At 65.1% G+C, this 18,799-nt stretch overlaps 2 protein-coding genes across 2 annotated transcripts; both read right to left on the minus strand.

Moving 5' to 3' along the window:
- Window positions 1-672: 672 nt before the first annotated feature.
- On the minus strand, window positions 673-5,636 carry LOC137845938 (keratin, type II cytoskeletal 4-like). Its single transcript, XM_068663486.1, has 9 exons — window positions 5,070-5,636; window positions 4,497-4,711; window positions 3,317-3,377; window positions 2,840-2,935; window positions 2,580-2,744; window positions 2,291-2,416; window positions 1,830-2,050; window positions 1,625-1,659; window positions 673-1,518 (listed from the first exon to the last, which is right to left on the minus strand). The coding sequence occupies exons 1-9, from the start codon at window positions 5,634-5,636 to the stop codon at window positions 1,214-1,216; spliced, it is 1,791 nt and encodes a 596-aa protein (XP_068519587.1). The 3' UTR covers window positions 673-1,213.
- A 7,055-nt stretch (window positions 5,637-12,691) lies between these two features.
- On the minus strand, window positions 12,692-18,271 carry KRT8 (keratin 8). The gene is made up of 9 exons (XM_068663493.1): window positions 17,406-18,271; window positions 16,044-16,252; window positions 15,616-15,676; window positions 15,447-15,542; window positions 15,188-15,352; window positions 13,943-14,068; window positions 13,409-13,629; window positions 13,261-13,316; window positions 12,692-13,169 (listed from the first exon to the last, which is right to left on the minus strand). Exons 1-9 carry the CDS (start codon window positions 17,724-17,726, stop codon window positions 12,979-12,981), a joined length of 1,446 nt encoding a protein of 481 aa, XP_068519594.1. The 5' UTR covers window positions 17,727-18,271; the 3' UTR covers window positions 12,692-12,978.
- Between the last annotated feature and the right edge of the window lie 528 nt (window positions 18,272-18,799).

Here is an 18,799-nt window from a genome sequence, read left to right on the forward strand (position 1 = left end):
AGCCAGCTTTGGTTGACTCCGAGGGGCATTACTGTCTTCATTCAGCACCATCTCGGGTCCCTTTACAACTTACCAGTGCCTTTACCTTTGCCCAAAGCATGTCCCCAGCCAAGCAGTTACATGCCTCGGCTGGCAGAGTTGTGACATGCCGGTGCTCCAGCACCTGCGAGCAGGGAGCGGAGCACGGGCTGAGCTGAAAGTGACTCACCCGCAGCCCCGAGCAAGGCTGCGGTTGACCAGGGACGTGACTCAAGGTCTCCTGAGCAAGAGGTGAAGCCACACTGGGAGTTTTCGGCTCTAAGCTTACAGCTCCCCAGAAATACTTTACTTCTGCGCAGGGGTAGCGCCCTAGAGGGGGCTGAGCGCTGGCGCCTGCCGTATTTCCAAGGCCCCCGTGGCAGACGCCTTGAAAGCAGCCACAGGTGCCTGGGGTGGGCTGAAAGGCCAGCACACAGTGCTCCCCACCCATGGGGCAGAGGTGGGCACAGCCTTGTGCCAAAGCCCAGCTGAGCTGGCTCCAACCCGGCTGCCTCCACGGGGCCTTCCAGTGCCACCTGCAAAGGGCAAGGGAAAGCCAGGCAATGCTTCCAGATCTCCACAAAGAGGAGTCCTGTTAGGACACGAAACTCCCCGGTCAGAACAGAAAACCACACAAGTTTACTGCCTCTAGTGTTTATTAGGGTATGGCACATGCCAAAGGAGAAAGGCTTAAGCAAACAAGCGCCAACATTCCCACGATTGCAACAAAAAGGGAAAGCCCGAACAAAACCGAACATTTTACAGCTGCTTCTGAAGGACACTGGTTAAATGCCAGCACCTTGGTTAGGAAAACAAAAGTGCAGCAGGCGAGGACGTCTCTTTGGCTGGGACCAGCTGGGAAATTCTTGGTCGAGGATCACCACTGCTGTAGCTTTTTTTTTGGGGGGGGGCCTTCAAACGGCAGCTCCTGGCCCCACAGTCAGCAGCCCGGCAGCATCCCAAGGCAAGGACCGGGGACGTGAGACTGCCTCGAGCCCTCTGCTGAGCTTGTCAGCAGCCCCAGCTGGTGCACGTCGCTGAGCATCACCGCCCCACGCAGTTTCCAAAGGAGGACGGGGTCTGGTTCAAACAGGGGGGGTGGCCCCCAACACAGCAGCGGATGGGTGGCGGTGGTCGTGGTGGGGTTTGCTGCCTTTCTCCTTTGGGTGCTGGGGAGGGGGGATAGCTTGCTCTCCTAGACCCGCCGGCACCCAGACATGGAGCTGCTGTTTTTCTTCATGATGCTGCCAGACCCCACCACGACAGAGTTGGACCCTGCCCCTCCGGAGCAGAACCCTGCTCCTCCAGAGCCAAATCCTCCCCCGGCGCCAAATCCGCCCCCTCCTAAGCTGTAGCAGAAGCCAGCGCCGCCTGTGTTACAGCTGCCTCTCCCACTTCCAGCGCCGAACCCCATTCCTCCTCCTCCTCCTCCTCCTCCGAGGTAGACTCCGCTGCTGCCACCGTATCCGCCTCCTACGGAGCTGCTGCCGCCCACCACGGCTGCAGAGACAAGCGGGAGGCGCGGGGTTACCTCCGGTGGGGCCGAAAGTGCTGGAGCACCCCCCACGGCCCCCTGTGCTCCATCGGAGCAGGGAGCGGTACTTACAGATGCTCACGGAGCTCTGGCACTCTCCAGACATCCTGCAAGGAAAAGGGATGGAAATCAGCGCCACACGGCTTGGTTCCTCGGGGTCCGTAGGAGCGTGGTGCGCTGCAGCACCGCTCGTATTTTAGCAGAGGGGATGCAGAGTGCTGCGTCCTCCCCATGGGCCCGGCAGGATGCCGTCGAGCTCTGTTGGACCCGTGCCCACCTGCACTCCTCGCCCTCCAGCAGCTTCCTGTAGGTCGCGATCTCGATGTCCAGGGCCAGCTTGACGTTCATCAGCTCCTGGTACTCGCGCATCTGCTGGGCCAGGTCTCCCTTGGCTTTCTTCAGGGCCGCCTCCAGCTCGGTCAGTTTGGCTTTGGCATCCTTGATGGCCAGCTCCCCGCGCTGCTCAGCGTCCGCAATGGAGCTCTGCACAGTTTCGCACTGCGGGGCAGAGCCAAGGATGTGAGGAGTGGGGCAGGAGGCACACAGCACCCACGGTCCCCGGGCACGCCACACTCCATGCCTGCACCTCCTGGGCTCAGCTGCTCCAAACACAGCAGCCTCTGAGCAGAGCGTGGGGTGTAGGGGAGCTCCGAAGGGACTTACCAGGATCCGTTACCAGTTACCCAGTTACCAGTTGCTAGTTACCAGTTACCCGTTTCCCCAAAATGCAAGCCTTACCTGCTTCTTCACGCTCTCGATCTCTGCCCGTATCCTCTGGATCGTGCGGTTGAGCTCGGAGATCTCAGCCTTTGTGTCTTTCAGGCTGTCTCCGTGCTTTCCTGCTGTGACCTGCAGCTCCTCGTACTGGTACAGAAGCCAGAGGAGCGCGTGAGGCGCAGCACGGCTGGGCTCTCCTCACCACCCCACAGCAGCCCCTACCCAGGCTGATCCCGCACCCCCCCAGCACAGCCCCATTCCCCCCAGTCCCACCAGCTCCTCCAGCCCCAGCCCCGCGTGGACCCCGCACCTTGCTCTGGTACCAGGTCTCGGCCTCCACCCGGCTCCTGTTGGCAATCTCCTCGTACTGCGCCTTGACCTCCGCGATGATGCTGTCCAGGTCCAGGCTGCGGTTGTTGTCCATGGACAGCACCACGGAGGTGTCGGACACGGTCTTCTGCATCTGGGACAGCTCCTGCAACCCACACCAGCACCGGGCTCAGCCCCGCCACGACCTCCTTTGGGTGCTGCGGCCCCTCTCCGCCCCGCCGTGCCCCTGGGACCCCTTACCGCTTCGTAGAGGCTCCTCATGAAGTTCACCTCATCTGCCAGGGAGTCCAGCTTCGCCTGAAGCTCCACCTTGGTCATGTAGGCAGCATCCACGTCCTGTGGCAGAAAGGGGGGTGGAAGCTTTCTGCCCCAGGCGGCCGAGCCCCAGCCCCTGGCTGTACACACATCTCGGGGCCCCGCTCTGCCCTAACGCAGACACCGACCCGCAGGGGTGGGCTGAGACAGCCTCCGAGCACACAGGGCATTGCATTAAATTTAAACATAGCCAAGCGCTCAGAAAACGCCGACAAAGGCAGTAATTGGGTTATTGTGCTGCAGGTTTGGCCAGCAGCAGCAGCTCCCAGCTTCCTCATCCTCTGCCCCTGAGGTTCCCCAGGCTTCAGCTCCCTTTTCTTAACAAGGCACAAGCTTGATTAGAATCTGCCCTCGCCTTTGCAAGTGTTCTGTCCTCCTGCCATAAGCAGCCCAGCACTTTACCTTCTTCAGAAGCACAAAGTCGTTCTCTGCAGTTGTCCTTTTGTTGATTTCCTCCTCGTACCTGTTGATTACAACGAGGGAGATCAAATCTCTCTGCTTGCTTTGGCTCTGCCTCCGCCGCTGGCAGCCAGAGGCCGCTGGCCTCAGAACAACGCGCAGCAAAAGTCGTCCTCAGGGAAAGGCAGCAGCAGCGCGGCCTCCCCGTGAGCCACCCCGGGCACCCCAGCACCTCCTGCCCCATGGTCCCTGCAGCACCTCCAGGACCCCTCAGCCTCCCGCCAGGGCCGAATCTGGCCCCTTGCTCAGGGGGCAATTGCTGCAGAGCACGGAGAGCATTCCAAAAGGCAGACGGTTTCTGGCCCTCGGCTTCAGCAGAGGAGGGATCTGGGTGCTCCTGGCAAGCCCCCGTCTTCCTTTCCCCCCAAGGTTTTTGCAAGTCTTTCAGCACAGACATTTCTCCAGGCTTGGTTCTTGCTTTTCCAACTGGAGAAATTAATCCCGTAAATAATACTGGGAAAATAATCCTTCCCTCCACATTGTATTTCCGAAGGAAGATCTAACTAAGGAGTCCATGAGGAAATCCATGAGGAAATCACGCTGCAATTTAGCAACTGGTCTAATTGGTTCATTAAATCATAATGTCACAGATTCTTAAGTGGGGAAGACAAACAGCAGAAGATCCTGCCTCGGTGACAGCCGCAGCTCAGACAATACGCACCGAGACACACCTTGAAAAATTGAGCCCTGCTGTCAAAACTCACAGCTGGTGGCAACTTCCTCATAGCATTTTGCATTATTTAATCACCGAAACAAGTGGAACACAGTTCATTCCTGCGGTTACTTGAATTTTCTGTCTGTTCAAAGGTAGTTTTCATTTTGATTTTTTTTTGCCATTGCAAAAAAAAATAAAAAATAATAAAAAATAATAAAAAATAATAAAAAATAATAAAAAATAATAATAAAATAAAACAAAATAAAAGAGGAATGGCAAAAGTCTGCAGTTTTGACCAGCTCCGCACGCAGCCTTGTGCAGCTGGTGAAAAATAATCAGACCTGTAAGAAACCAACCCCAGCTCGGACACGGCCACAAGCGAATCCAGGACGTGAACCCGTTCAGCCCAAGCTTTGCCAAACAGAAAACCCAGGAGGTGCCACCGCGCCCGCGCCGCCAGCAACGTACTTGGTCTTGAACTCCTCCACCATGTCCTGGAAGCTCTTCAGCTCCAGCTCCAGCTGGTGCTTCTCGCTCGAGAGCCCGTCCAGCTGCTGGCGCAGCCCGCTGATGTAGGCTTCGAAGTAGGGGTCGAGGCTCCGGCCGCCTGTGCTCGGGCTCTGCTCCTGCAGGAGCTTCCACTTGGTCTCCAGGACCTTGTTCTGCTGCTCCAGGAACCGCACCTAACCGAGCGCCGGGGGGGCAGAAGGTCAGGCCATATTCAAAAGCATCTTGCTATCCATTTTTTGTCCCCATCACCTGCATTTAATGAGTTCTCTCCTCCTCAGAGTGCTCCCAGCCTGCCCAGGGTCCCACAGGCAATGGGAGAACCCATCCCAGCAGCTCTGGGCTGAGCGGGCACCGGCGGGTGGCCTCCCCTCTCCCACCTCACAGAGAAACCCGACGTCCCCTGCCCCTTGCAGAGGTCGATTCTCCAGCCCACTGGGCTCTCTGGTGGCCGTGTGGCCACCCCGTGGCCATCGCAAGGGGCATGGGGATGTGCCCCAACCACCCCCGGTCCCGGCCCGGCGCCGCGCTCACCTTGTCGATGAAGGAGGCGAACTTGTTGTTGAGGGTCTTCAGCTCCTCCCGCTCCTGTGTTCGCACCTTCTGGATCTCGGGGTCGATTTCCAGGTTGAGCGGGGCCAGCAGGCTCTGGTTGATGGTCACCTCCCTGATGCCGCCCGGGGGGCAGGCGGGGAAGCCTTGTCCCCCAATCCCGCCATCAAACCCTCCGCCGAAGCCACCAAAACCACCACCGAGGCCTCCGCCGAAGCCAGCCCCGGCCCCACCACCAAAGCCGACTCCAGCCCCACCGCCAAAGCCGCCACCGAATCCTGCCCCGGCACCGAGACCGTAGCCGAAGCCTCCTTGGCCTCCAGCCCCAAAGCCTCTGCAGGCCCCAGCTCCACCGAATCCTCCCAGGGAGGTGCTTTTGCTCCCTCCCAGGCTATAGAGGCTCCTGCTGCTGAAGCCGCCGGCGTTGCCACCAGAGCCCCGGCATCCTCCTCGGGCCACCGAGCTGAAGGAGACTTTGTTCCTCCCTCCTCCCAGGCAAGCAGAGCTGGAGCTGAAGCCCTTGTTGAGGCCACACGACTGGCGAGACATAGCGGCGGGTCGAGAGCGAGGGTGCCGAGAGAGGAGAGCTGCGTCCGGAGGGCTGCGAAGCACGGGAAGGTCTGTCCTGCCAGCACCGTGCCTCGATTCCCCTTTTTATGTGCTGAGGGAGTTGGCCGGGTGTCAGGGGAGTGGAGAAGTTGGGTTTTACTCTATTAATTGTTTTAGGTGTGCTTGGAACCATGCCTTCCCCTCTCCTCTCTGCCATCACCGTGACCTGCCTCAAAACACTCCCTAGATAGCTAAGAAAATAAAACAAACCTATTGTTGGTGTTGGAAACGCATCCCCGATTCAAATTCCCTTAGCTAAAGCTGTCAACTCATCACGGGCCTTTCTATAGCTCTGATGGCAGTGACAAAGCAGTACAAATTACTTGACATGTTACACCCTCAAGGGGGACCCTTGCTTTAGCTAAATCATTCATTCTGAGCCTCATGGCAGGTGCTAGGTTCACTGAATTCCAACAAAAACCTGGTTTCCCAATCACAGCCCCAGATGCACTCCGGTTCAACTTTCTGCTCGGGGAGCTTTGTCTTGGTTTGTCCAAAACTGTTTCACAACGAGGGAGGGAGCCCAGGGAGCGTTAGTCCTTGGCAGGGTTACCAAACAAGCCCGGTGTCAGGACAGAAGACTTTTTAGGAGGTTTTAAGGCATGTCAAATCACCCCAAGCGTGGTGAATTGAGCCCGGAGGGACATGAGGGGTCCGCAGAGCAGCTCTGGGTTCCCACACTGCGCCCCCTTCACCGCCTCTCATTAGGGTCGTGGTGCTAACGAGCTGCAGCAGCAGGTCCCGACCCCACCACGGGGCTGGTGCCGAGGCTGGAGGTGGGCTGGGTACCACCAGGGTGCCCCCGGGTTCTGCACCCTGGGTTCCAGGCTCCCCTCATTCCCCTTCCACCTCCCTGCAGGGCAGGAAGCCAGGGGGCAAGCTCTCATTGTTTTGAAAAAGACTGCTTAATTGCTTAACCACTTTTAATTTATATTTTAATTAGCAGAGGTGTCTGGAGGTGCCATCAAACTGAGGATCGCCACTTATCCTGCTATTAAAAAAAAAAAAAAAGAGACTTCCCCCCAAACCACAAGCTGCAAGTGCAGCCCTGACAACAACAGGCAGCTTAGCAGCACGCTCTGTAATTAGCTCTTTTATTGGAAACGTTCGTGGGAGAGGTTCGGGGAGCCAGTTCCAGCTCCGAGCCTGTTCCCTCCTTGCTTTTTCCTTGCAAAAGTGCAAATTTGGGCCCATGAGCAGAGCTGGGGCATCCCTGCGGATGGGCAGTTGGTCCAGGGGGGGCTTTTCCTCCTGAAACTCATCCAGCATTCGCTGCGCTGCGGCACCCTCAGCCCAAGGGGATTTGTGCAGCGGGGAGAAGCCGACAAGCTCCTGCTCCCTCAGCCACCACCCGCACACAGCCTCAGCCTGAGACCCCCGCTCCTTCCTGGAAGCCCCCTCCCACCCCGGGGCTCTGGGATCCCCCGTTTCCCAAAAGCGGGATCCCCCGCTGCGGGGGCACCCCGAGATTGCTCTGTGCAGGGCGGTGGCAGCTGCATCGCCTCCGCCTTGTGCAACCAGCAGAGGAGCCGCGCCAACCTGCCGGAGCCCCGCGGGCGCAGAGCTGGAGCTCCCAGGGCGGCTCCGACGGGCACCGCGCACTCCGCTGGCTCCTGCCCGGCCGGACGCTTGCCCAAGAAGCACCCTGCTGTGCCCACCAGGTCCTAGCCCTCTGCTGGGGTGGGAAAACCCATCTGAGACCCGGGGAGAGCTTCTGCATCCATCCTGCACCAGGGCGTGGGTGCCCGGGGAGCCCCAGGAGAGAAGCCAGCCCCCCCCCAGGACTGTGTGTGCAGGGCAGAGGTCCGGCTCCTGCAGTGCCACCCCACAAACGGGACCGCTGCGGGCAGCAAAGCACACAGCAGAGGTCAGATATCCCCAAACCCAGCAGCTCAGGCTGCTTTCCTGCACCAAAAACAGGAGCCACCCCAGGAACCCCACCGCTCCCCAGCCGTGCCCTCGCACATCCACCTGCCGAGGGACTTCTCCTGCTGGGCACGGGACAGCCCCCAGGGCACCCACACACGCATACAGCTTTGCTAGGCCAGGCTTAGAGGCCGTGGAGGGGAAACGGGCTCTTCCCATGGGACGATATAAATAGCCAGCTCCTTTCCATCCCGGCGGTGCAATCTGATCCCCGGAGGTTTCTCTCTGGTTAATGAGCTCCTGGGGAGCGCGGCCGCGGAGCTTTGGCACCACTTACGGCAGGGCCCCGGCACCCTGGGGTGGCACCATGGGGCTGGGACCCGCGGGTTCGGTGCCACCGCGGTTGTGGCATGGGGACACGGGGAGGTGCCGCCTCTCCGGTCTGTGGGGGAGCAGGAGGTGGCCGTGGTGGGATCCCATAAACCAGGATTTAGGGGCATGGCTTAGTGGTGGGGCTCGAGAGGTCAGGTTGGTGGTTGGACTCGATGATCCTGAAGATGTTTTCCAACCCAGATGATCCCACAGAATCACAGAACACCCGAGTTGGAAGGGACCCACCAGGACCATCGCGTCCAACTGCTGGGACCCCAAAGGACCACCCCCAAAAAACAAAACAGAGCAGGTGTCTGACAGCGCTGTCCAAACAATTCCTGAACTCCGGCAGCCTCCCGCGGTCCTGTGATTTACCCCAAGGGGCACTGCCAGCGCTCGGCACCTCCAGGAGCACCCACGGGGCTGCTCAAGGAGCCACCCAGCCCCACGCGAGCTCCTCGCGGCCCCACAAAAGCCTCGGGTGGGGAGGGAACAGAGGTGGCGCTGGGCTCCCCGCTTCAGCCGCTCGCTTTCCCCGGTGCCCCGGGGCTGCTCAGCCCACAGCGCCCGGTCTGGGATGCAAAGCAGGAGGCAGAGGGGAAGGAAAAGGAACGAGGCGCAGCGGGCAGGGGAGCGCCCGGGGCTGCTCCGCGCTTCGAAGGCGCAGCCGCGGCTCTGCCACCGGCACTGGGGAGAGGGGGGGGCAGCGCAGGCCCTGCCCGCTGGCGGTGCCCCGAGCGTGGGCTGCCCCCGGCCGCAGCACCCCTCGGCACCCTCTGTGGGCCGGGGAGCCCAAAGCGGCCCCGCTTTCGCCCCGAAGAGGCGGCAGGGAGAGCAAAGCCCGCTCCGTCAGGCGGCGAGGACTCAGCCGCTCAGCTCGCAATTAGTAAGCGGGCAAATTGCAGGGCTGGGGCCTGGGCTGGGAAGCACAAAGCAGAAATAACAAGGTGGGTCCCGGGCGAGATCAAAGGCGCCTGTTGCAGAAGCCGGCGGCACACCCAGCGCTGTCACCGCGGCCGTTGCGCACGGCCGAGGGCTTCGGGAGGCTCCGGCTGCGACAGCCCCGCTCCGACGGCGCTCGCGGCCAACACCGCCCCCGGGACCCCGCGGCCCAACGCCGCAGCCCTCCAGGAGGGCGATAATTCCTGCCAGCGGGGCGATGCCGCTGACCGGCCGTGCCTGCTGCAGCGCCACGGGTGCCTCCACGGCTGGGGGGGGCACGGAGCTCCCCCAGCCCCCCGGCCCCCGCCCGCCTCGGTGGCCTCGTGGGGAGAATTTGGGGAATTCAGCCCCAGAGAGGCGGGGAAAAACCCCTCCGCCTGGCTGTCCCTCAGAAATGGTGCAAAACCTGAGCCCCGGCTGCCAGGCAGTGAGAACTGGGTGCCAAGCTCAGAGCCGCACGGCCCCAGAGCACTCAGAACCCCCCCCCCAGGCACCGCTGCCCCCTCTCCGAGCACCCCAAAAGGAACAGGAGCACTCAGGGCTGCCCACAGGGGCACCCGAATTTGGGCCAATTTGGAGCTGCGAGGGGCTGTGCTGAAAAGGGGGTGGAGGGCACAAAGAGGGTGCACCTTTACATGGCTTTGCTTCGAGGACTGAGGGCACGGAGCGTGTCCCCACCCCACAGCGCTGTTTGGGGCCAGGACGCTGGTTTTCAGTGAAAAGGGATGAGGGAAAAGGGGGTTGGAGCCTCCAAGCTCCAGGGAAATGGCAAAGCTGCTCCAGGCACCAGCAGGGTGCAGGGGGCTTTCCCCTCCAGCTGGCAGAAATGGCACATTTTGGGGAGAAACCAGGGAAAAATGGACCGGGAAGCAAAACGAGAGGTGGCTGGGAGGGGACAGAGAGCAGGTAACAGGGGACGGGGCCGTCCCCAGCCCCCCGGTTCAGAGCCTCCAGGGACAGAGGCAGGAGCCCACGGGACGTCCCCGTGTCCGTCTGTCCCGTGCTGGCCTGGGGGGCCCCACGAACGCAGGGCACCCTCTGAGCCCCCCCCAGGCCCTGGGGCTGGACCCGTCCGTAGGGATTTGGGGAGAGGAGAAACACCCCCAGGGCCGGGAAGGGTGCGAGGGGTGTGCGTGTGAAAACGCCAAGCGAGGAGCTTTGGGCGGGTCCTGCCCCGCCGCTAATTACAGCCGAAAGCTCATCAGCAAGCCCCAGCTTGCTGCTGGCCCCGTGCCCCCCCCGCCACGCCTGGCCGAGCCCCCCGCCACCGGCGTCGCCCCGTGCCCAGCTCCCAGCCGGGGTTCAGCGGGGTCAGGGCAGGGGGAGAAGGGTTTTGGGGTCCCCCCCCGCCAGGGCAGGACGCGGTGCTGCAGGGGGGATCCCCAAGACCCCCCGCCTTAGCACACCCCCGGGTTTTGGGGGGGTCTCTCCCCTCCCCACGTGCTGCTCGCTTCCAGTGAGGGGACCCCGAAGCCGCCCCAGGTTTTGGGGTGAAGGAGCCCGGCCCGGCTCAGACTGGGGTCACCGGCTGGTGGCTGCGGGCACCCGGTGCTGGCAGTGAGGGAAATTTTGGGGAGCACCCAAACGCTGTCCCCCTGCTCCCCCCACCAGGCAGGAGGGGACCCCCCACACCCAGCACCCCCAGAGCCCCCCGGAGGCCTCCAGCTCCTCGCTCCCGATGCTGGGACACCCCAAAAGGCTCTGTCCCCCGTCCCCCCCCCACAAAGCACGTGGGCACGCACGGGGCCCCGGCACGTCCAACCCCACTGAGTCACCCGCACCTCCCGAGGCGGCCCCCCCGGGACACGGCCCTGCGGGGGGGACACGGGGATGAACCCAGCAGGGGGGTCGGAGCGTGGCCCCAAACCTTGGTGCCCCCAACCCTCGGTGTCCCCAGACTTTGGTGACCCCAAACCTCCGTGTCCCCAGGTCCTGGTGGCCCCAAACCTTGGCGGCCCCAAGCCTCAGTGACCCCAAAACCTCAGTGTCCCCAATCTTTGGTGACCCCAAACCTTGATGTTACCAAAATTCAGTGCCCTCAAACCTCGGTGTCCCCAGCTTGGGGCAGTGACAGTGCCCCCCTCCGGCTGGGCTCACCCTTGGGGTCTGCACGTTGATGTGGGGGGGGTAACAGGCTGGGTGTGACCCCCCCCCCCCCCCCCAGCACCTCTGGGTGCTGCCTCATCCCCTCCAAAGTGGCAGGCACTGCGATGGCACAGGGTGGGGGTGAGCACCCCAAAATCCCACCCTGATCCCCAAAATGCCCAAATCCCAAAACGCCCCCCCCAAAATGCCAAACTGCCTCGCCCCCAAAGTCCCACCCCAGCCCCAAAAAAGCCAACCCCCCCCCATCCTCCCCTGCCCCCATTCCGCCCCCCGTGCCTCAGTTTCCCCCGTGCCACCTTCCCCGGCGCCCCGGGCACCCCCAGCCCCCGACGCCCCCGTCCCCAGCCGGCACCGGGGGGGGGACCCCTGGGGGCTCAGCACCCCCCGGCCACCTCCAGGCCCCAAATGTTTTTTTTTTTTGGGGGGGGGGAGTGTCTGGAGAAAAAGCCCAAAGGCTCAGGTCGGGGGAGGGCGGGGAGGTTCCTGGGGTGCAGGGGGAGGGGGGGGAGGTCCCAAGGGTGCTGCTCCCCCGGGGGGGGCCCGGCTCCACCCCGCGGCTGGGCCCGCGCCGTCCCCGCTCCTCTGCTGCCTCCCAGCGCCCGCAGCCCCAAAATTCACCCGGGGGGGCAGGAAAGGGAAAGGGGGGGCTGGAGCTGCTGGGGGGGGGTCTAGGGAGGGAGAACCATGGGGGTGGGGGTTCCTGTTGTTGCAGACACCCCCAGTCCCCCCCCCATAGGGTCAGGGTCTCCCCCAGGCCCCCCCCAGGCAGCCCGCGGGGGCCCCCCCGGAGCTGGGAGGCGTCGGGGAGGCTCTGGGGGGGCCTCTGGTGGCCACCCAGGGCCCCCCCCCGCCTCCAAATTCAGCCCCTTTTCCCCCCATTAATTCATTAATTGGTTAATTAACGAACAAGCAGGGGTCGGGTACCGAGAGGGGAGGAGGGGGGCGGGGGGCGGTAATTAACGGCAATTAATTAGCGGCAATTAGCGGCAATTAGCGGCGAGCGGGGTGCGGAGCGAGGTTCGCGGTGCTGACGCCAGGTGTCACCCCCGGGCCGGGAATGGGGGCCGCCCCCCCCCCCGAGCACCCCAATTCCCACCGCCCCCCAATAACCCCCCCCCAGGGACGCTTTGGGGGCATCCCGCGGGAGGCCCCCGAGGGCACCGACCCCCCCCAACCCCTTTAAGCCCCCCCCAGCACCATCAGGATCGATCCCAGCGCTGTAACCGTGAACCTGGGGGCAAAGGTTCCCATCCTGCCCCCCCCCCCAAAGCCCGGTCCCCAGAGGGGGAGCTGATTCCTGGGAGAGGCCTCGGTTTTGGGGGGAAATCGGCCGGAATTGGGCCGGTTCAGGTTGCAAGGCTGCAGCCGGACCCCTGCCCCATTATGCACAGCCCTTACAAGCACAGTAATTAATGGGGGCACGGTAATAAACGGGGGCATTAATTAAACGGCAGGGGTCTGGGGGGGGAAGCCCAGGACCCCGGGGGGAAGCCTGGGACCCCCCTGGGACAGATCCTGGCCCCCCAAACTCCAGCACCCTCGGGTGGCTCCGGGCACCCCAGACGGATGCTGGCAGCCCTGCCTGGGGGTGACAGCCCTCAAGGCCCCCCCTTCCCCTCCCCCTTGATGTCTCCCCCCACCTTTGACACCCCCCCAGACCCCCTTTGCCCACCCCTTTTGGTGCCCCCCCCTCCATCACGCAGACGCTGTGGGTTCCAAAGGCTTTATTATTGCAGGAGCCCCGACCCCCCCAGCCCTGTACTGGGGGGGGAGAGAGAAGGAGGGGAGGGGGGTCACAGTGTGGGGGGGGGGGACTCCACAGCCCCCCCCCGCGGCTCAGACACAGAGGGGGGCAGGGGACGGACGGCAGGACGCAGGATGGACGGCGGGGCCCTGGCTCAGGACGGGACAAGAAGAGGGTTCCAGGGGGGGTCCCATCGGGGTGGGGGGGGTCCCATCCGGCCGCAAGCAGCTCCGGGGGGGCCCGGGGGGGGGCTCAGTTGGCCAGCAGGTCGGAGGACTCGGACACCAGCTTGCCGTCGCGGGTCTCGATCTTCTTGATGACGATGGCGCGCGACTTGGCCACGGGGGAGCCCTCCAGGGCCGGGGGGGGCACGGCGTAGCCGCTGGAGAAGGAGCTCCCGAAGCCCCCTCCGAGGCTCCCCCCGAAGCCCCCGCCGTAGCCAGCTGCAACGAGAAGCAGGGGGGGCAAAGAGGAGGGTGCTGAGCCGTTTGGGGTGGCGGGGAGGGGGGGGTGCAGCCCAGGACCCCCCCTTACCCGCGTAGCTCGCCGTCCTGGTGTGGATGCTCAGGTTCTGCACGCCCGCCTCCAGCCTGGGGGAACGGGGGGGGACAGCTCAGCACCAATGGGGGGGAGGGAAGGATGGGGTCCCCCCCCCAAAAAAAAAAGGGTGTCGCCCCCCCACCTGCTCTCCTCGCCCTCCAGCAGCTTCCTGTAGGTCGCGATCTCGATGTCCAGGGCCAGCTTGACGTTCATCAGCTCCTGGTACTCGCGCAGGGTCCGGGCCAGGTCTGCCTTGGCTTTCTGCAGCGCCGCCTCCAGTTCGCCCAGTTTGCCCCGCGCGTCCTTCAGCGCCAGCTCCCCGCGCTCCTCCGCCTCCGCGATGGCTGCCTCCAGGCTGGCCCGCTGCGGCACACGGGGGGGGGGGGTCCCTCGCACCAGGGTTTGGGGGGGTCCTCGCACCTCGCACCCCAGCAACCCTCCCCCTTGAAACGCAGCCTCCCCCTTTGCACCCCAGCATCCCCAGTGCCCCCCCTTGCACCCCAGTAACCTCCCCCCTTACACCTTTGCACCCCCATTCCCCTCCCTTGCCCCCCAGCACCTCCATGGGCCCGGCTCCCCCATGGGGCCGCGGGGGGGCCCTGGGGCGCAGAGGGCGGAGGAGGAAGAGGAGGAGGAGGAGGAGGAGGAGGGCGGGGGCGGCCCCACCCGGCCCCACCTGGTTCTTGAGCGCCTCGATCTCGGCCTGGGTGCGCTGGACGAGCCGGCTCAGCTCGCTGATCTCCCCGCGGGTGCTGCGCAGGTCGGCCCCGTGCTTCCCCGCCGTCGTCTTCAGCTCCTCGTACTGCGGGGGGGGGGGGGGGACACGAAATTGGGGGAGCGTGGAATTAGGGGATTGCAAAATTAGGGGATCATAAAGTTGTTGGATTGTGAAATTAGGGGATCATGGAATTAGGGGATCATGGAATTAGGGGATCACCAAAGCGCACAACCACAGACTCGTGGGGCCACCAAATTTCAGAACCCTGTCACTGCAAGACCCCATCACCACACCCCATAACCACAGGACCCCACAACCATGGGACCCCACAACCTTGGGACCCCAAACTCGCATTCCCACAAAATCTCAGCCCCACCAAACCCCGGAGCCACAGTCCCGGAGCCGTGGGGCCACGACACCACAGGCACTCAGCACCCAGGGGGTGAGGGGGGAAGGACATTGGGGTCCCCCCGCTCGGGGTCTCCCTGCACTCCCCCCAGCCGCCCTTCACCAGTGAAGGGGGGGACGGCCAGAACGAGGCCACCAAAGGGAATGGCCCTGGGGGGGCTCTGGGACAGAGGGGATGGGAGCTCCGGGGGGGGCATCCCGCGGCCCCACAAGCTCCTCCAGCTTGGGAAACCGGGGAGCAAGGAGCCGGGGCGAGCCCGGGTGTGCCAGGGGCGATGCTCGGGGCTGGGGCTGCTGCAGCCGGGCCGGTCGGGGCGGCCGTCACAGGGCCCGGCGCGCCCACGCCGCAGACACTGGGAGCACTGGGAGCACTGGGAGCAGCCGCCTGGCCCCCGGGCGGGGAGGGTTGGGTGAGGGCAGGAAGAGCAGGACCCAGACGGCGAGACGGGGCGTCGCGGGGTGTGGGGTGTGCTGGGGGATGGAGCACCCCGACGTGGAGGGTGTGCTGGAGGGTGCGGTGTCCTGGGGGAAGGAGCATGAAAAGGGACGGAGCACCCCGGGCTCTGGGGTGTCCTGGGGCATGGGGCGTCCTGGGGGATGGAGCAGCCCCGAGGATGGGATTTCCTGGGGGATGGAGCATGGGAAGGGACGGAGCGCCCTGGGGTCTGGGGTGTCCTGGGGGATGGGGCATCCTGGGGGACACCCCACGGGACAGAGCGACCCTGGGGCCGGAGCACCCCAGGGTGGGGGCGTCCCGGGGCCCAGAGCAGCCGATGGCTCGGGGTGCCCCCCCACCTTGATCTGGTACATGCTCTCGGCCTCGGCGCGGCTGCGGTTGGCGATGTCCTCGTACTGCGCCTTCACCTCGGCGATGATCCCGTCCAGGTCCAGGCTGCGGCTGTTGTCCATGGACAGCACCACGGAGGTGTCGGACACCTGCGACTGCAGCTCCCGCAGCTCCTGTGGGACATGGAGGGGGGGGCTGAGCAAGGGTCCCCTCATTGCGCCCCCCGTCCCCCCCAAAAAAAAGCCCAGCGGCCCCCCGTGCCCCCACCTCGTCGTAGAGCTGCCGGAGGAAGTTGATCTCGTCCGTCAGGCTCTCCAGGCGCGACTCCAGCTCCACCTTGTTCATGTAGGCTTCATCCACGTCCTGGGGGCACAGCAGGAGCCCGTCAGCCCCCCCCGGCACCGCCTGCCCCCCCCCCCGGTCCCCCCGGCCTCGCCTTTTTCAGCAGCACGAACTCGTTTTCCTTCTCGGTGCGGTGGTTGATCTCCTCTTCGTACCTGCGGGCACGGGGACAGGGGGATGTAGGGCAAACGGGGGGCAGGGGGCAGGGGGATATAGGGGATGTAGGGGACCTGGGGACCCAGGGGGGCAGGGGCTTGGGGATTTTGGGGACATGGGGACACAGGGAGGTGGGAGGGATGGGGACATGGGACCGTGTACAAGGGGACACAGGGACGTGGGGACCCAGAGATGCAGGGACCTGGGGACATGGGGACGGAGGGACCTGGGGACATGGGGACACGGGGGCCCCCCCAGCAGCGCACCCATCCACAAGCAGCAAGGCAAAGCCACCTCCGCCACAGCCACCCCCCAAACCCCGGGACCACCCCGGGGGGGGCCCGTGGAGCCCCCCCAGCCCCTCACTTGTTCTTGAACTCCTCGACCAGCCCCTGCATGCTGCCCAGCTCGGCCTCCAGCCGCAGCCGCTCCTGGCCCAGGCTGTCGAGCTGGCGCCGCAGGGTGCCCACGTACGCCTCGAAGAGCGCGCTCAGGTTGCTGCGGGGGGGCTTCTGGTTCTGCAGCAGCCCCCACTTGGTCTCCAGCATCTTGTTCTGCTGCTCCAGGAACCGCACCTGGGGGGGGGACACGGGGAGGTGGCACCACGGCCTTGGCATGGGGGCAGCGGATCGGGGGGCGTGGGGATGGGGGGCTCAGCACGGTGCAGTGAGGCTTGGGGGGGGTAAGTGGGAGTGTGGGGGCTGGGGTGCAGCTTCGGGGCCTGGGGTGCGGGTGTGGGTGCTGGGTGCAAGTCTGGGGTGCTGGGTGCAACCGTGGGGTGCTGGGTGTGGACCTGGAATGCAGGCGTGGGGTGCTGGGTGCGGGTTTGGGGTGCTGGGTGCAACCACGGGGTGCTGGGTGCGGGTTTGGGGTGCTGCTTTGGGGTCTTGGGTGCAAATGGGGGGTCTCAGGTGCACGTTTGGGGTGCAAATCTGTAGTCCTGGGGTGCAGGTTTGGGGTGGGGGGTGCACACTTGGGGTGCAGGGTGCAGAGTGGGGCTGGCCCCATGGACCCCCTGCTGCCCCCTCCCCCCATCCCCACCATGGGGTGAGGCCCCACAGAGCAGTCAGACTGGGGGGGGGAGGAAGAAGGGAGGTTGTGGGGGGGGGGGGGGACAACAAAGGGACAATGCCTCCCCCCCCAGCTCCCACTCTGTGCCACCCAGCGAGGGGACAGGAGGGGACAGGAGTGTCCCCATGGCATGTCCCTGGGGGGGGGGGGGGGGGAGCAAGTCCCTGGGGGGCCCAAGATGTGCCCAAAGGGGTCAGGAGGTCCCCGAGGGGGTTTGGGTGTCCCCAAGGGGGTCTTGGGGTCCCCAAAGGGGCCAAGGTGTCCCCAGAGGGGCCAGGAAGTGTCCAACGGGGTCGGGAGGTCCCAAAGGGGCCAAGGAGGTCCCCAGGGGGTCTGCACATCCCCAAAGGGGTCAGGATGTGCCCAAAGGGTCCAGGAGGTCCTGGAGGGGTTCCCAATGTCCCCAGGGGGGGCGGGAGGTCCCCAGGGGGTCCCAGCACCCCCAAAGCTCTCAGGATGCACCCGGGATGTCCCCGAGGGGCTCAGGAGGACCCCAGGGGGTCCCGGCCACCTCTGGTCCCGCCACCAGGGGAGGTTTGGGGCGAACAAAAGCGGGACGGGGCCGTGCCCCCCCCGAAGCCCCTCGGGGCCAGCACAGTGGGGCGGGGGGCACCCAGGGGCAGGGGGCACCCAGGGGCGGGGGGCACCCAGCCTCACCTTGTCAATGAAGGAGGCGAATTTGTTGTTGAGGGTCTTGATCTGCTCCTTCTCCTCCTTGCGCACCCGCTGGATGCTGGGGTCGATCTCCAGGTTGAGGGGCGTCAGCAGGCTCTGGTTGACGCTGACGGCCGTGATGCCCCCCCCGGACCCGCAGGAGGCGGCCGGGCCCCGGTAGAGCCCCCCAGCGCCGTACCGGGCCCCCCCCAAGCCCCCGAAGGCCGAGGCCGCGCTCATCCTGGCGGCGGGGCCGGCGGTGTAGGAGCGGGAGCTGAAGGAGCGCACGGAGCTGCTGCGGGCGGGCGGCCTGGGCAAAGACATGGGGGCGGCGGGGGGGCGGCGAGAGGGGACAGAAGGGGGCGAGAGGCTCGAGGGGGGGGTCGCGAGCAGGTGGCGAGGCTGCGAGGAGGCTGCACGAAGCTTGCGATGGGGTTGCAAGGGGGTTGCAAGGAGGTCGCAACAGGGAGGCAAGGAGATTTTGGGGAGGTTGCGAAGAGGTTTGGGGTTGGTTTGGGGGAGGTTGCAAGGAGGTTTTGGGGAGGTTGCAAGGAGCACCCCAGGGGGTTGCAGGGAGGGGGCGCGGAGGTCCCAGGAGGCCGGGGGGGGCTGCGGGCAGGTTGCGAGGCTGCAGGGGCGCGAGGAGGCCGCAGGAGGCTGCAGGGGCCGGGCCGGGCGGGCGAGGCCGGGTTTATATCCCCGAGCTGGGGGAGGAGAGCAGGAAGGAGGCCGGGGCCCAGGCAGCACCTGCGCCGCTTTAACCCCTTCGCAGCGGGGGGGGGGCCCTGGGACCCGCCGGGATCCTGCCCCCGCGGGGCGCTGGGGTGGGCGCTCGGCCCCAAACCCCAGGGCTGGGTTTTGGGCAGGGGGCAGGGGGCGCAGGCTGCCCCCACCCGGAGCTCAGCACCGCTCCGGGAACCGAGCCCGGGACCCAGGACCCCTGCCCCCAGGTGGCCCCAAGCGGTGTCCCCAGCCCCGTGTCCCCACCTGGTGTCCCCAGGCCGTGTCCCCAACCCCTGACCCCAACCCCACGGCCCCAACACCCCTCTCCAAGCCGTGTCCCCAGCTGGTGTCCCCAAGCGGTGTCCCCAGCCCCTGACCCCCACCCCCCCCCCACAAGCCCCCCCACGGGCATTTCTGTGGGCGAGGGGCACTGATGGAGCCCGGTCCCATGGGGTCAGGATGCGGCCACCTCCTGCCCTGGCTCGGTGCTGGGGGGGTCAGGACGGGGCTGGCCCCGGGCATGGATCCCAAAGGGGCCCTGGGAGGGCGGCCGTGGGGCAGCGGAGCCAGAGTGGAGAGGGAGGGGTCACGGGGGGGAGGTCACGGGGGGGGGGGGGAGGTCACGGGGGTCCCATCCCATCCCCATTCCTACCCTAATCCCATCCCATCCCCAT

This window comes from Anas acuta, chromosome 29 (genome assembly GCF_963932015.1).
Source record: "Anas acuta chromosome 29, bAnaAcu1.1, whole genome shotgun sequence".
Classification (NCBI taxonomy): domain Eukaryota; kingdom Metazoa; phylum Chordata; class Aves; order Anseriformes; family Anatidae; genus Anas; species Anas acuta.